General features: G+C 36.7%; 1 protein-coding gene across 4 annotated transcripts; it reads right to left on the bottom strand.

Moving 5' to 3' along the window:
- Window positions 1–9785: 9785 nt before the first annotated feature.
- On the bottom strand, window positions 9786–16115 carry LOC120255612 (alpha-terpineol synthase, chloroplastic-like). Of its 4 annotated transcripts, none has more exons than XM_039263411.1 (8): window positions 15792–16115; window positions 14509–14532; window positions 13951–14212; window positions 13181–13559; window positions 12674–12895; window positions 12431–12569; window positions 12026–12274; window positions 9786–10183 (listed from the first exon to the last, which is right to left on the bottom strand). In XM_039263411.1, exons 1-8 carry the CDS (start codon window positions 16095–16097, stop codon window positions 10145–10147), a joined length of 1620 nt encoding a protein of 539 aa, XP_039119345.1. In that variant the 5' UTR covers window positions 16098–16115; the 3' UTR covers window positions 9786–10144. The 4 variants fall into 4 exon arrangements, with proteins under 4 accessions (XP_039119345.1, XP_039119343.1, XP_039119342.1 ...); XM_039263409.1 differs by lacking the exon at window positions 9786–10183 and adding an exon at window positions 10841–11330; XM_039263408.1 differs by lacking the exon at window positions 9786–10183 and having other exon boundaries at window positions 11861–12274.
- Between the last annotated feature and the right edge of the window lie 744 nt (window positions 16116–16859).

The raw sequence follows: 16859 nt of genomic DNA, 5'->3' as shown, positions 1-16859 counted from the left end.
CGCGTACTCCTCTGTATCTATGAATGCCTCCTCGTACAAGCCAAGTAGTACTGAAAACTGCGTGATGCTCAAGCTATGGTGGTGTCCAAATACTATGAACTGAATGGTGTCCACACTGTTGAAACTCGCATACGATCTATCGAACTCGAATGATGAAAGTACCTCCAGTGCAAACTCTCGGATGGTTGGCTCTCTAATCATCAGTAACTGCCGCCAACTACCTTCTGAAACGAGATCCTCGATCTCATCAGCAAACTCTTCTCCCTGTTGTAGATCTCGCAATATAGTCGTGTCTAAAAAAATCGAGTGCGCCCAAAAGCGGAGCCTCGACGGTAGCTCATAGCGAACTTGATGCTGCGGAATTGCAAACCGCATGCCCTCGGGGCTCGGGGAGATGACTCACGTGGTCTCTTATCGACTTGCTTCTTTGACCTAGGGTGCCATAATCTCCAATATTTAAAGCGAAATGGATTAAACAAAGTTGATAAACCAATGCTTTGCGAAATCCACACGAGTCGTGTGGAATTTCCACTGCGCCCGTGTGGATCCACGGGGCGTGAGAACCCTGCACGACCATGCTTCAAAAAAATCCAAAAAAATACAACTCAAAAAAATGCTTCTAACTTTGTTCTAGACATAAATCATCGTTCTAATTGAAGAAAGCGAACCATTTATAACCATATTAATCGATGGAAGCATTGAATTGGCAAAAAAATCATGAGAAATGGGGTTTTACCGAGCGAGATGGGAAGAAAAAAAGTGAAGAATCGGCTGAAAAAAACCTCGCTAAAAATTCTCCCAAATTGGCGCTATGGAATCGGAGAGTGATGTGAAAGTGTTTTCGAGATGAATAGAAGTTGTGAAGGGGAGAAAGCTGTTCTTCTTTTAAAGAGAACTCACGACCCTTGGCGTTACGTGCAACCACTGCAGGCGTGCGTTTAATTATCACGCCCGTCGTCCTCTCTCAAAAAAACACTACGAGGGGCATGCGCCGCCCCATCTCCTTTGACTACGTTGCTCTGCGCAGGGCGTGTGGAAAACATCCACGCCCGTGCTCTCGAATCACAGGGGCAGCCGCACGCCCCTGTGCCTTCTCTGGACATCCGAGAAAAGTACTAAGTGCTACACACGCCCGTGCGGAAATTCCCCACGGGCGTGGACATTCACATGCCCAATTCACGAGGGCGGCCCGCGCCCTGTGTCTTCTCGGAATGGAGAGAACTCCTCTATAGGGTTTCGCGCAGGCGTGTGGAAATTACCGCCGCGTGCATGGTTCCTAAGGTTACCGCGAGGCGAGTCACGCCCACTGTGCTCTCGAGAAAAAAATCGCCCAACTCTGCGAGGGAATTCACTGCGCCCGTGCGAGTACCCGCAGGCGTGCGACGATTGCATGAGTGCGTTCACGAGGCGGCCGCCTGCGCTCTGTGCCTTCTCTGGATGGGCTCGCGTGTATCGCCCGCAGGCGTGTGGAAATCCCACATGCCCGTGTGTTTTCTCGGATGACTTAGAAAAATCTGCGGAGCTCTGCGAGATATTTCTGAACATGTTTGCACACTCAGAGCCTGCCCTACTATACAAATTTTACAGTGAAGAACACGAAATAGAACCCAAACGACCAAACCTCGCCAATTCCTCATAAAACACACGATGAATTTTTAAACAAAAACCCACAACAAAATCGCAGCACGGCATCTAAAAATTAAGACACCAACACTTAATAATATATTCATGCAAACAAACTAAACTAAAAGATAAGAAAACAGTAAACACTTGGGTTTGCCTCCCAAGAAGCGCTTGTTTAACGTCACTAAGCAGCGTGCCTTGCTTACCTCACGGGGGTTCATGAATGAAAGGTTGCCCTCTTACCCATAACTTGAAAGCATGATGAGCAAAAGTCTCTTGAGGGTAGAGGGTGTACTATCGGGCTTCGGACCACCTAACAATTGTTCATCCAACCTTCTTGGTTCTTGTCCATCTCCAACAGTCTTGGAGTATTTCCGATGGAGTCTCCTAGCCCTCTTCATTTTCCGGAGCACCTTCTTCAATATCCCCGGGGTAGATGTTACCTCCTCAGTCAACCCAAGCATCATTACTTCTTTATTGCTCTCCTCTTGGTCGAACAAACCTTCATATGGATCCGGGTTGAACATTTTCCTGCATGTATTCATCAACAAGCTCATCAGTAGTGTCTAGGAAATACAAAGTGCCATTGAAATTGAGAGAATGCCGCATTGCTTCAGCAAGGCGGTAAGTGAGTTTGTCATCTCCAACTCTCAATGTGAGCTTTCCGCCGTCCATGTCAATCAATGCTTTGAAGGTCCGCAAGAACGGTCTCCCAAGTATCAAGGGTACATCCGCATCCTCATCGACATCTAGCACTACAAAGTCAACCGGAAAAATGTACTTGTCCACCTTGACAAGCACGTCTTCAATGATACCTCTCGGATGTCGTACCGTTTGGTCCGCCAATTGTAAAGTCATCCGAGTAGGCCTAGGCTCTCCCAAGCCTAGCTTTTGAAAAAAAGTGTATGGCATGACATTGATACTTGCCCCTGAATCCGCCAGTGCCATTTCTTCACCTAAGTTGCCGATGTTACACGGAATGATGAAGCTTCCCGGGTCTTTCTTCTTGTTTGGCATGTTCTTTTGCAGCACCGCCGAGCATGAAGCATCTAGCACCACTGAAGCACTCTCCTCCAACTTTCTCTTGTTGGTCAACAAGTCTTTAAGGAACTTCGCATACTTAGGCATTTGAGCTAATGCCTCTATAAAAGGAATGTTGATGTGGAGTTGCTTGAATAAACTCAGGAACTTCTTATACTGTTCATCCCCTTGGTCATTTTTCAATCTAGAGGAATAAGGGATTCTTGGCTTGAAAGGTGGGGATGCCACCTCTTTCTCTTTCTTCGCTCCCTCCTCAACCTCTACAACCTCAGGTGCATGTTCTTTCGGCTTCTCACTCGGAAGCCTCCCTTCAACCTCACACCACTTCTTAAAGTGATCACCTTCACATGTTCTATAGGGTTGGTTTCCGTATTGCTTGGTAAACTTCCATGTGGCCTTTCGGAAAGAGACTTCGCAATTTGCCCCACCTGATTTTCAAGGTTGTGCAAAGAAGCGGTGTGGTTGCGAAGTGTAGCCTCGACTGATTCAAACCGTGTATTTGCAGATTGAACAAATCTAGCCAAGTGCTTCTCTAAATCCGTCATTCGGGTTTCCAAGCCTGAAATTCTGTTTTCCACTTGAGGTGCTTGTTGTTGTTGGAAACCCGGTGGCCCCATGGCCTTTTGTTGTCCTTGGTTACTCCATGAAAAGTTGGGATGATTCTTCCAACCTGAATTGTAAGTATTGCTATATGGATTCCCTTGAGATCACATGTCATTACCTACAAAGTTAACATTTTCCACTGAAGAAATATCACCAAAAGAGATCGGGCAATCGAAGGGAGCATATCCTCCACCACAACCGGTGCAATTGGTCACGGCCGCAACTCTATTCGAAGCTATGAGATCTAGCTTCTTACTCAAACTCTCTACTTGTGCCGCCAATGAGGTCACTGCATCGATTTCATGGATACCAGCCACCTTTTTCTTCTCCCTAGCATTCCATTGGTAACTATTTAACCCCATTTCCTCAATTAATTGACGAGCTTCATCGGGGGTTTTGCTACCTAAGGTATCTCCTGCTGCCGCATCCAAGAGTTGTCTTGTACTCGGGTTCAAACCATTGTAGAAGGTTTGAACAATCATCCACTCTGGGAATCCGTGTTGCGGACACTTTCTCGGGGAGCTCCTTGAACCTTTCCCATGTCTCGAATAGAGACTCCAATTCAAGCTGAACAAAGGGACGAGATCTCATTCCTAAGCTTTTGCTGATTTTTTTCGGGAGGGAAATAACGGGCTAGAAAAAGCTTCTACCATCTCCTTCCATGTAGTGATTGATGCTCGGGTAATGAGTGTAGCCATCTGCTTCGCTTTCCCCCTTCAAGGAAAATGGGAAGGCTCTCAATTTGATGGCATCATCCGTAACCCCATTTATCTTCAGCATGTCGCACACCTCGAGAAAGCTCTCTATATGACTATTTGGATCCTCATCGGCCAAACCATTGAATTGTGCAGGCTGCTGCAGCATATGGATGAATGCCGACTTTAGCTCGAGTTACGAGTCTGAATCGGAGGGCGCTAAAAATACTCGATTGCGTCCCCAACACTCGAAAGGTCCGGCATAGTCGGATAGTGTTCATCTGTTGCTCATTACATCTCCCGCCTTGTTTTTAGATTCCTCTCCTTCCAAATCACTTTGAATTATCTTTGTTCTTCCACAAGTTCTTTCCCTTTTCTTCTAAGGTATGCGTTCAAGCTCGGGGATCTCCTTCAATCAATATTGATGGATTCCCTCGAGTCATAACACGGAGGTGCACTAAAAAGAAAGAAAAAAAGAAAATCGAAACGATGATAGAATAAGAAGGCGTGAAATAGAATGTGTGGTGAAATAGCTAAGAAAACAAAGTGCAAAAGTATCTCTAAGCGCCTACTCCCGACAGCGGCGCCAAAAAAACTTGACAAGGTCCCTTGCGCATATCCACAAGTGCACGGGTTTGTCGAGTAATAATCCCGGGTGAGCGGGGTCGAATCCACGAGGGAGTAGGGAGTAAAAAACACTTAATTTGATTCTTAGCTATGTGAAAAAAATCAATGATAAGGAGTGTGATAATGATTCAATTCTCAACAATAAAAAGCAACAAGAAAGAGAGCAAAAAGTAAAGAAGGGGTAAGGCAGATCGATAAAGATGGGATACTCGGATAATGCTCCACCAACGATAATTGTTTCAAGTGCAAGAACCCTCTATTATGCTTCCTAATCAATGCAATGGTGAGTCGTGGAAATCCTTAATTACATAGTTCCAAATCTAAGGTCAACTATGCCTAACTCTATACATGTCCCGGAGGAGAAATCGAACAATCTCAACACCTCACTTTTCGCATAGAGTTGCAATGAGCTCTAGGGATTCCAAGTGATAAATCTCTTCCTTATAATAGATCTAACCCTTTGGTCCAGGTGGAAAGTCCCTAACCACAATTGAGCCCTAGATACTAAGATCACCTCAACGTTTCACTCTGTTGCACGCGCAACTAACCCCCAGCGGAAGTTCATCCCTTAGACCATTCACCCTATTATGGCCGCAAAGAACTCGAGGAACGGAGGTAGAAACTATCACGCCCGGGAGAAGGGGGACGCTCCTATACCTCTCGACTCACCCTCTCAACCCTCTCCAACCTAGCTTTTGTCTAGCAGCTCGTGGTGTGTCACTCACTCACAAGGTTACCAACAAGAACTTTCAGCCCTAGTGTCACTCTAGGGGAAATGTTCATACAATCAAGCATTCAAGGTTGGAACTCACAATAAACATCAATTTATTGAAAGCATAATAAAGAGGTTCAAAGAAACAATTACATCCTAGGGTTCACAATACCCGAGTACCCACTAGGGGTTTAGCTCTCCATGGAACTAAGTACAATCAAAGAAATAGAATGTAAAAGCAATGAATCCATAAAGAAACTCCCTCGATAGTCGCGTCGATGGTCTTGTGGAGAGTCTTCTACTCGTCGCAAGGGATCCTTTTGTCCGGCCTAGGATACACCTCGCTCGGGATCGGTCGACGACAAGCTCTCCCAATAACCTTCTTCAAATGGCCAGCGATGTCGGAGCCGTAGAACCTCTCCAAAAACCTAGCCAATACCCTCGAAAACCCTAGCCGAAGCCCTCTGCAAGTTGGGGAAAAAGATGGAGAAAAAGAATACCAAAATCGGGAGCTGAATCGGCTTTAAATAGAGTTTGGAATCGAGGCGACTCCACGGCGTGGATGCTCCAGCAGCGCCCGTCGCGAGATTTCCACACGCCCGTGTGGATTCTCCATTCTCTGGTTTCTCGGTCGGTTGTGAACAATGCTGCTACAGTACATACTGCACTGTTGCTACAGTGCTCTGCTACAATATTCAGCCTGAATAGCTTCCCAATTCCATACTTTCATCGGGGTTCTCTCTCACCCAACAGTTTGCCTTCACATGTCCAAATTTCTTACAGTGAAAGAACTGTATATTGCTTCGGTCTTCATGGCCTCTTCCTCTACCTCTTCCACTTGATCTTCCTCTACCTCGACCAAAATATCTTCCTCGACCTCTGCCTTCCCCTTGAAAACCTCCAAAGTTTGAACTTGAGCCTTTGTTGTAATGAGAGCCAACAGCATCACCTTTCACATGCAAAGCCTTTTCTCCTAGCATTACAAGTCCCCTATTCACACAGATCTCATGAGCCTGAAGAGACCCACTTAACTCATCCAAACTGAGTTTGGTGATGTCCTTCAATTCCTCAATTGCAACTGCTACGAAGTCAAACTTTGGACGCAAGCTTCTGAGTACTTTGGCTGCCACTTCTTCTTCACTGAGCTTATACCCAAGCCCGCGAATCTGGTTCACAATGAACACCACTCTTGAACAATAATCCTGAATGCTTTCATTCTCTTCCATCTGGAGCACCTCAAAGTTTTGCCTGAGTGATTGCTTCCTCACTGAAGCTATCTTGGTGGTTCCATGGTACTGCTTCTAAATCATAACCCAAGCTGCATGAGCCATCTCTGCCTTCGCGATTTGGTCAAGAATTGGCTCGTCTACAGCCTGTTGGATGATGCTCAAAGCCCTGGCATCTTTCTTCTTGTTTTCTCTATCCACTGCCTCATCCTTAGACTCAGATATCCCCTTTTCTACAAGGTCCCATAACTCCTGCGACCCGAACACCGTCTTCATGCGAAGGCTCCACCTTCCGTAGTTATGCCCTTTGAACACCAACACTGAGCGTTGTGAGAGAATGACAAGGTTATTGTTATCTCCGGCCATTATCTGAGGTCCAAGCTCTGATACCAGTTTGTTAGAGTTCAGTGATGAGGATAGATACTTGAACATAGGTTTTTTCCTAACCTATTTCTAGAAATGCCTGGGAAGAGAAAACAGGCATAAACCTTTCAAAGAGAAGAAGAACTTTTCAAAGATTTTTTTTTCTTTTGAATGGCTATCTCAAACACCCATAGATATGTTCGACCACTAGCTTCATTACTATATTGATATAATACACAAAAGTGGAGACATAGAGAACACAACTCCATGCTCTCCATACTTAACTAGAATCCAGCTCCATACTTCATATCATCTTTAACAGCATCCCACGGTCAGCTCGCCATCACTCCTCCTTCAATCATCATCAACATATGGTAATGATAGAACAACATATACAAGTGTTAAATCTCGAAACAGATTTTGAAATTTTATTTATGAAAAAACAAAAGACCATACAAATGTATTTTAATAAGCTGAAGGGGTGGTGGTAAGAAAAATTATTTATAAGTTTGCCTGAATTATTTGCGGAAAAATTGTCATCTTTTGAAGACTCACAAAACATTAGTGAAATAATCTTGCAAAATTAATTAATACTTTGTAAGCTTAGGAGCAAGGAAGAAAAATGAGAAAAGAAAGAGCATAAATGGTTGAGTAAGCTTATCTAGCCAATATTTTATAAAGGAAAAAAGAAATTATTCAATATAACCATTGCAAGAAGCCAGATCATTAAGAGAGAGATTGATGGCTCAAGCAAAGACTTCAATGTTTCACGAGTAAAAGACTTGGACAATTACAGAAAAATTGCAAATTTAAAAATGAAGAACATGGAATGGTGGAAGTGGATGAAGAAGAAACTCCCTTTTAAAACATGGCCATAAAGTGCATCAACAAGCAGATTATATATGATGAATAGTGCATCATCACATGAAAAGAAGTGCTCTATAAATTAAATTTTAGAAATTTGGAGAGAAGTGCTCCATGAAGTTTGAAGTTTGGAGAGAAGTGCCCCATGAAGTTTGAACTCTAAAGAAAAGTGCTCCATGGATAGGTGAAGTTAATTGTTCACAACTTTGAATTAAAGAAGAATGTTGGAGAATAATTCAAAGTTGCAAACCTTCAATATCTTAGACTTCATCATAGTCAAATATTTTGTTTGATTTTTTAGATTTTGTTGTTTTTAAAATAGCAATTATAGATTTTCAATTGCTATGTATTGCACATTGAGATATTAATTGCCAATGAAGCCCATAATAAAATTTATTTATGATACCCCTTATATTTTCTATATTACTTTGTTTTTCTTTTTTTCTCGATATTTCAATATGGTACCAAAGCTACATAGATCTTGAGTGAATGTCAGCAAGGCCTTTTCTCCAAAGGTAAATCTTGTAGTTCTTAAACTGAATTAGCTAGGATCATGTTTTTCTTAATGTATAAATGTAGGATGCTTGTCTATATGTATAATATAAATAATTTCCTGGTGAAGCAAAGTAGATCAGATCTTCATTTAGATTGGGATATGGAGAAATAAAATGAGTGGGCCAACTCCACTCTGCATGCTTAGCAAGTTTGACGCTCTAATTACCATGATATTCTTGCAGCATATATGTGTGTGTGTGTGTGTGTGTGTGCACATGCACACTGATAGTTATTGAGGCATAACATCAAGTTGTTGACTTTCAACACCACAGCTCATAGGTTGTTGGGATGTTATTTGATAGTTGTGATGATGCTAAAGATTTCAGAGTTTTTAAGTAAATCTAAAGCTAAAGCAGAAAAGCCATAATTGGATCTTTTTTGGGAGGAAAAAGAGCTTCATTTGAATAGTGAGATTGATATCATCGAGTATTGGAGTAAAACCTCAATAAGGTATTCCAGAGTTTTTAAGTAAAAGCTCATAGGTTGTTGGGATGTTATTTGATAGTTGTGATGATGCTAAAGATTACAGAGTTTTTAAGTAAATCTAAAGCTAAAACAGAAAAGCCATAATTGGATCTTTTTTGGGAGGAAAAAGAGCTTCATTTGAATAGTGAGATTGATATCATCGAGTATTGGAGTAAAAGCTCAATAAGGTATTCCGAGCTTTCATTATTGGCTCATGACCTTTTGACAATTTCTATATCAATTGTAGCTTTAGAATAAACTTTCAATATTGGAAAGAAAGCCATCAATGATATGAGAATTTTACTCAAACAAAAAATGGTTCAAGCCATTGTTTGTTTGGATGACTGTATGCGTGCTAAAGGCTTTTCACTAGGTGAATCCTTTTGTTGTTTCATACATATTGTTATGATATTATTATTTTGTGATTTCTTGTTTTGTTATTTTAAATTTTTTATTAGCATTAAAAGATAAAAGCTTCCGGCTCTAGTAATGATTAAAATGACGGGGAAAATGATGATGCTACAATGTTTGTATGTTGTAAAATTTATTTGTTGAATTTTTCTATTATTAATTTATCTTAAGTTATTCATTCCTTAAAATTCCTATTTCCTTTCAAGTCACTACATTATAATATGTGGATACTATTCTAAAACTAATAATTTGAAATACTCCCCAATTCAAGGTACCCTTTAATAATTGTTTTATTTAAAATTCGAATAGAATTAGATTTGATTTGTTGCATAAATTAGTGTTACAAGGAATATTGGCAGCTATTGTGTTATTCTCTTGCTATATCTATCATCTACTATATTGTATTATGTTTTGGATTACTATATAGTTGTGTTATTTTTGTGAAAGAATAGTTAACGATCTTTCATTTAAGTGAAGTTGACACTTTTTTGAAAGATTCTTGAAGTCTTTATATCCAAATCCCAAAAGAAAGCTAATTAGCTCTTAGTTGCCATTTAGACTTCAAAACATTTTTATTGAAAAGGCTTTTTGCTTGGATAGTATGTGATAAGTATCTAAATAAATTATAATTCATTGACAAATACTTTACAATTTCATGCATATTTTCTTATTGCCAATGCCCTTTTATGCATTTTTGTGTTTATCATGTTTCAGGGCATCAGGAGGGCATTTATACCAGGAGAAGCATTATTAGAAGCATTTTGCAGGACAAAATGCAAAGATTCAAAGTTTACGCAAACTCCAAACCAAGATCGGATGCTCCTTAACATCGGCCAAGCTCCAGGAGAGCTGTGTAGGCTATGCATAGGCCACACAACCCTAATGGTCTTTTGTGATTTTAGTGAACTTTGTGAAAAATTTTTGAAATGTGAAAATCTTGAATCTTGCATGATGGTATATCAATGATGGCAATGATGATTTTTGTAGGAGTAAAATCCCTGAAACAAGATAAATGCAAAAAATCATGTTAAAGGGCATCAGTATTAAGAAAATATGCATGAAATTGTAAATGATTTGTCAATGAATTATAATGTATTTAGACACTTAGTAAATATTCCCCCTGTTAAGTGTTTGCTTTGTCCCCAAGCAAACAGTATGCATGTGAATATTTATATAAGTTTGTGTTACCTTAAGTGACACATGTCCCACCAATTCTTAAGCGAGATCATGATCAAAGCTTGGTAGATTCGGAAATATTACAAACCACGTAAATTTATATGGCTTATGTGTGTATATTGTGATGCGTAAATTAACAAACAAATTTTTTGTAGTCTCTCTTGTATATTGTGATTTCAAATCCTATATTTTTGTATTTGACGTATCTACACCTTATGGCAAATGGAAGTTATTACCTTAAGTAGTGCCGCATTAGTAAAGTGCCTCAAATATGTATTTGCTAGAGCGGCACAATTGCCTACTAGCATTAAATGGATTCAACAATGTTCATGTTAGCTAAGTTCCAATCATCCAAATGTGCATTAAACTAAATATTCATTATAATTATTACTCAATTAAACTTTTACAAAGAAAAATGGCTTAAAAAAAAAACTTTATGGAGCAAACTTGATGACTACTCCATCATATGAGATTCTAAAATGAATTTAAGCAATTGATTTACTAAAGAGTTAAAATAAGAAAATTGTGTTAGATAAATTTGTGTTGCTTTGCTTTTTTACTTTTTTTTTAAAGCTAAACATACACCCCAAAGATCTATAGTTTTGCATGCATAAGGTTAATAAATAGTCTAATAGCCTTGTTATTCATGCACCAAGATAGTAATTACATTAACCAAGGGAAATGGGTTCAACCATGAGAGAAAAAAATCTATCCTTATTCTTATGATTTGGTTTACCAAAGCCATCTCCATAGTCAAAAAAGTAATGGTTCATGCGTGCAATGTCAATTGCCAAATTAGTGAAGGATCCCTCATATGAAGAATTAATTGTAAAATGGATTGTATTAAGTTCTTTCCATGTTTCTCGGATTAGATCTTGTATATATTCCCGTGCAATCATCTCATGAAACACCATTCTCATGTATGTAGCATTGGATGAATTTCTTCATATCACCTCTCTTTGCCTCTTCCTATAGTCATAAATGATTTTAGTAAGTTACCTAATTCTAATAATAAATTCAATCATTTAAAACAATCGCCACAAAAAAATAAAATAAAACAAAATAAAAAAGAAAATAATCACAATTAACAACCACAAAGCAACAATAATAATGCTTATCTTCTGGGGAAAAGAGCAATTTGTTATGGCTAACCCCATTAAAGAACAAATGGAGCAATAAAAATACTTGTTTCTATAACTAGTGTTGTAACTTTCAATTATTTTGCCTCTAACCTTTTACTTGTTATATAAGTGTTCTAAGTTTATTAATTTGTAGATTTAGTTTAAATTAATAAATTCCTTTTGTTTAATACTTGAGATATCTTCTTATTTGGTGAAATACCTTCTTGTAATTATGTTATGTTAGTGAAATTATAAATCATAGATCATTTTTAAATTTTTACAATATCTATTTGTCAATATGCAATATTTATTAATTAACTATGCTATATAATAATTTATCCTTAAAGGTTCACTATTACAAAAATCCAAAAATAAGCCGTTAGATAATTCTATATATGCTAAAACATATCTTGAGTGATCAAAATGAAAATAGAAGGAAGAAAACACCTTTTTATGAGGACAACTAATTCAACTAAGCTTAATGTCAAAAATAATAAGATGTGCAAATATAATGTACACATAAGAAAAACTTTGCATACTTACAATTGAAGTTCCAAGATCATTGAATAAGCGAAGAATCAAAAATGATTGACGCATTATGGTCGGATAATTCTCTAAATTTTCTAAAGCTTCATTTGATATAGTTTCACTAGCGCAGAAAAATGAATAAGAGATTGCAGGAGGAGCACCAATTGAAATCCACGCGTTCTCTAAATACTCTTTTATTTTTGGTGTATAATCATTGTGCGCCCATTTTGTCTCCACAATGTAAGCTTTGCACAATTCAACCCACTGCGATAATAGGACAAAAAAGCCACTCATCTTATATAATAAATACTAAGAACTAGGTTATAGCATGTAAAATATAATTGATATAATGATATACACTAAATTAAATATGAAGAAAAGTAAACATTAAAAATATTGTGCTTTAGTTGAGAGGAGTACTGATTTTTTTAGATATGGAATGCAGTTCACATTCTTCATTTTCAACACCTCATATGCAGTTTCATTGGCTGAGTTGAAGAGTCCTAGAAAACATATTTTCATGTACTTTGGTAGGTGATCTATGTCATTAGCATCCCACCTGAATGATATATATTTATATATATATATATATATATATGATTAGTATGCCTTCCATTAAAAATTGATATTTTCTTTCAAATAATATGTAGTTTAGATGATCACCTATCAACGGCAGCAGTAAATAGCTCAAGCTCATCAAGAGTGCCATAGACATCAAAAATGTCATCTATGGTTGTTATCAAACAATGAACTTGGGTAAGTATCATGCGACAAAAGGAGAATTTTGGTTCGGATGCGAATCCCATAGCGTAAAGGTAGTTTTCTACTAATCGGTCTCGTGAGAAACTTAAGTCTTTATCAACAAGGCCAAGATTAGCCCACCACCTACAAAAAATATATATAGCTTCAGATTAATCATTAATTCAAACATGCATATAAAGCATCTATAGGTCATTAACTATTTCCTTGTATCTATAAACTAAGTGGTCTTCTATAATCGATCATTATTTTATATAATTATATCTTACAATAGACTTAATATTACCTCTTAAACTCCCTATGCATTTAATTAGGGTCTTTCTTCTTGTAACTATAGTTTATATAATTTTAAGTTACGTTTATTACAGTCATTTCTCATTCATATGGGCTATCTAGGATATGTATTCTTACCGTGAACACTGCTTGAGTTCTCTTTTGTATATATTTTGGACCATGTTGAAGTCTAACTTGGCAAACTCTAACAAATTAATGTTCATGTTGTCTTCCTTCTCATACATTCTGATGAACCAATGAGTGTGCAACCTCGGCATCCTCCAATGCATTGGCATCTCTAAAGCATGTTGTACACGCTCCTTGAGTATGGGATCTATGTCTTGATCCTTAATGATAGCCTTAAGGTGTTTGATTGTGAAAACGCTAGCTTCCTCTAATGTATTTTCTCCTTCCATGACAAGATGAGTTGCCTCGTACAAGCTTAATATTCCTTCTATGTTGTTGCAATGACTTAATTGGAAGTTGCCATTTTCATTTTTGAATCTATCAAAAACTCCTATCCACAAAAAGGTAAAATAACTCGTTAATAGTTTTTATTTTTACAAACAATACTTATTATTTATTAATATACCAGGTAAGACAACTTAATCTTCAATTGGAATCAAAACTGCATTTCACATGGCTAAGAAATATGTTTCTTTTGGTGCACTTTTAACTCAAGAATTCATATTAAATGATATAATAAATCAATTAAAAGCACTCATCAATAGTTTATCTTTTAAAATTTTATTAATAATTATACTTTTAGAAACAATACTTTTTCAAAACATGGCTATGCCGAAATTATTAATCCGCATATGTCAAAAACATTAAATAAGAGAATAATGTTGTAGTGGCACATGGTAAAATACCATAAATAGATTATTATGATATATTACATGGCTTACCTTGTGAAACCTTGTAACCATACTCCCTTACAAGCCTAAAGAAGAGTGAGGTGGCAAATAAATCATTCTTTATGAAATTTATGTCCATTGAACTATTTATGGTTCCAATGGCATCCTTGATCTCTTTCTCAAAGTGATATGCGACTCCAAGCTGTCGTAGAGTGTCAATGAGCTTTAATTGATGGATGATGTCTTTGTTTTCATGAAGCAAATGCTTTGTAGCATCTTTCAATTTTTCAAACCTTGATGGAAATTTCTCCTCCTACATGAAAGTTAAAATACATAGCCCATAAAAATAAGTACTCAAAACAAGGACCTAGAGATAAAATGAAAAAATAAACATTAACGTATTTTAAATTCAACGAGCTTCATGCCAGTAGACTGACGAATCTATAATAGACAACTATGGGTCAGACGGCCCAAATAAATTTTAAAAAATATTAATAATAATTACATTATGTGTGTATGTTTTAAAATACTATCAAATTGACCTCATCAAATTAGAAACTTGTGTCAATATACAATATAAAAAAAATATGAGTAGGAACCAAGGCATACCTTAATAGTTTCCAACTTTAATGTCTGTATTTGTGAGGTCTCGAGGTCAAAATCTCTCAAGCACAATGAAAAAAATAAAAAAAATACTTGTCGTCAATTTATCAAAAAAAAAAAAAAATGTGAGTCATTTACAAAATTAAAAGTTTTAAAAATACCAAAGCCACTTGGTTCAAGTGGTTAGCTGCACCAACTCGTTAGAGAAATTAACTCAAGCTTCAAAATAAAAGTTTTAAAGAACTGATTTTTTTTTATTTTGTGTTTTTAGTTACTTTGAACATTTTAAAAAATATATAAAACTACAATCATGTTTTTTCACTTTTAATATTTTTTAACTATTTTTGTAATTTTTTGTTCAAATAGATGATGAGAACCACCATGACATTTCACTCTATTTTTATTTAAAAATTAAAACCCCAAGAAAGCAAGATTTTTTTTCTCCTCGCTTTTCAAACTACATTAAAGAATTTATTTAAGCTCTAACATCAATTTAGGCTTTCAACTGTTTGAGATTTTTTAAGTATAAAATTCTTCAATGAAATTTTTTGGTCTTTATAAATTTCAATTGATTATTCATAAACTATAATTATTATATATATTAGATTTTTTTTTTTTTAACATTACGAATGATACTTATATATTGACTCTACTAAGTAAATCTCCAATTAGCTCCACCACTGCAAATAGACCATCAAATTAAAAAGATATTAAGTTAATTATAAAAAGACATGGTATAAAAGAATATGTTGAACAATGAAGATTAATGAAAAAATTTGTATATATACCAATTTTTAAATACCAACTTACAATAAACTATTTTTTTACTATATAATCTTACAATGTATATATATAAAACTGCATTTTATTACATGCCTGGAATTTTTTTTTATCTGTTTATTTAGTTCTTTTAATATGTATTAATTAAGCAATAAAATCTAATACAAATGTTAAGATTTATATCTTAACCATCTCCATAAGAGTGGTAATTAACTCCTTTTCTCCCAAAATGAGATATTGAGGGTTGCTCTATACGACTATACTACTTCAAGCTAATAAGAAAAGCACAGTAACACTCCTCTCTGGGGCTCCCAGTCGATATCTATTTCTCACGGAGAACTCTGAGTTTTTCATCAGGAAAGTTACTAGGAAATCTAAATTAGTTATCTTAACTTTTTCAATTACAAATATAATATCTCATTTCACATAAGTTTGACCAACAATAAACTACCATAATTAATCAATAGATCATAATATCTGACATCATATATATAGTATAAGAAACTCACCATGAAATGATCATCCTTCATGGACTGAAGATAATCATTAGTCCATAGAGTTGGCTGGAAATTTGCAGACCTACGCTGAGTTATTGAAGAAGAAGAAGAAGAAGAAGAAGAAGAAGAAGAAGAAGAAGAAGAAGAGTCCAAGCGTTGAGCTTTAGTGTTGCTGATCATGTGTAGGCACTTTTGAGCACTATTAATATTGTTATTATTGCACTGTCCATGTCTGGGTGAAAATCTTGGAAAAGAAGAGAGAGTCAGTGCAGTGCTAGTGAAACCCAGGGAAGCAATCTGGAAAAGGGAGCAAGCCATTTGCACAGATTAACTTCACCAAGTTGGATATGGCACGCACCGATTACCACATATTTATAGACATAATCGAGTGGGATAAGATGGAATATATTAAAAAAAAGTGGGCACCCAAAAAAAAAATATATATATATATATATATTTAAAAGAAAATAGTCACTATCTTAATGATACAGAGGCATTGTTATGAAACAAAAAATATTTTATAAAAAAAATAGTTAATCTATGTGATATCACCTAGGGTGGGGAATACAATATCTGCTATAAGGACCCACGTTAAAATTTAATAAATAGTAAATAAATAGTACTTTATAATACTAGAGATTTTGACCGTGCTCTTTAGTAATAGAATACAGTAAATAATGCTCTGAATAATACAATTACTTCCAAAATCAAGTGTGCGTGAACATTGCTGTTAGAGTAACTGCATTACTTAACCAATTGCACTACACAAGTGCCAGCAATAGTCACCATCTCAATTACTCAGACGGCCAATAGTCACCATCTCAATTATTCGGACGAATGGTTGTCAAATGCATGGCCAGCTGAACGAAGCCAATTTCGGTGTCTTACATGAATCACGTGTGTCTGACGCCATCAATGCTCCGCCAGTCTAGTTGTTATGTGTGATTTCTGTGTGTGGCACAGTATTACTTCTGAGACTCCTTTGTAAATTAAGCTTATGAAAAAGGGTTTCCCTTTCTATTGAAAGTGTGAAGATGTGAGACAATACTTCACCAAAGTAATTGAAGTTAACTTTTGCTT

This window comes from Dioscorea cayenensis, unplaced genomic scaffold (genome assembly GCF_009730915.1).
Source record: "Dioscorea cayenensis subsp. rotundata cultivar TDr96_F1 unplaced genomic scaffold, TDr96_F1_v2_PseudoChromosome.rev07_lg8_w22 25.fasta BLBR01001105.1, whole genome shotgun sequence".
NCBI classification, from domain to species: Eukaryota; Viridiplantae; Streptophyta; class Magnoliopsida; order Dioscoreales; family Dioscoreaceae; genus Dioscorea; species Dioscorea cayenensis.
Note: the sequence above shows the minus strand (reverse complement) of the source record. Positions and strands in the feature narration are given on the sequence as shown.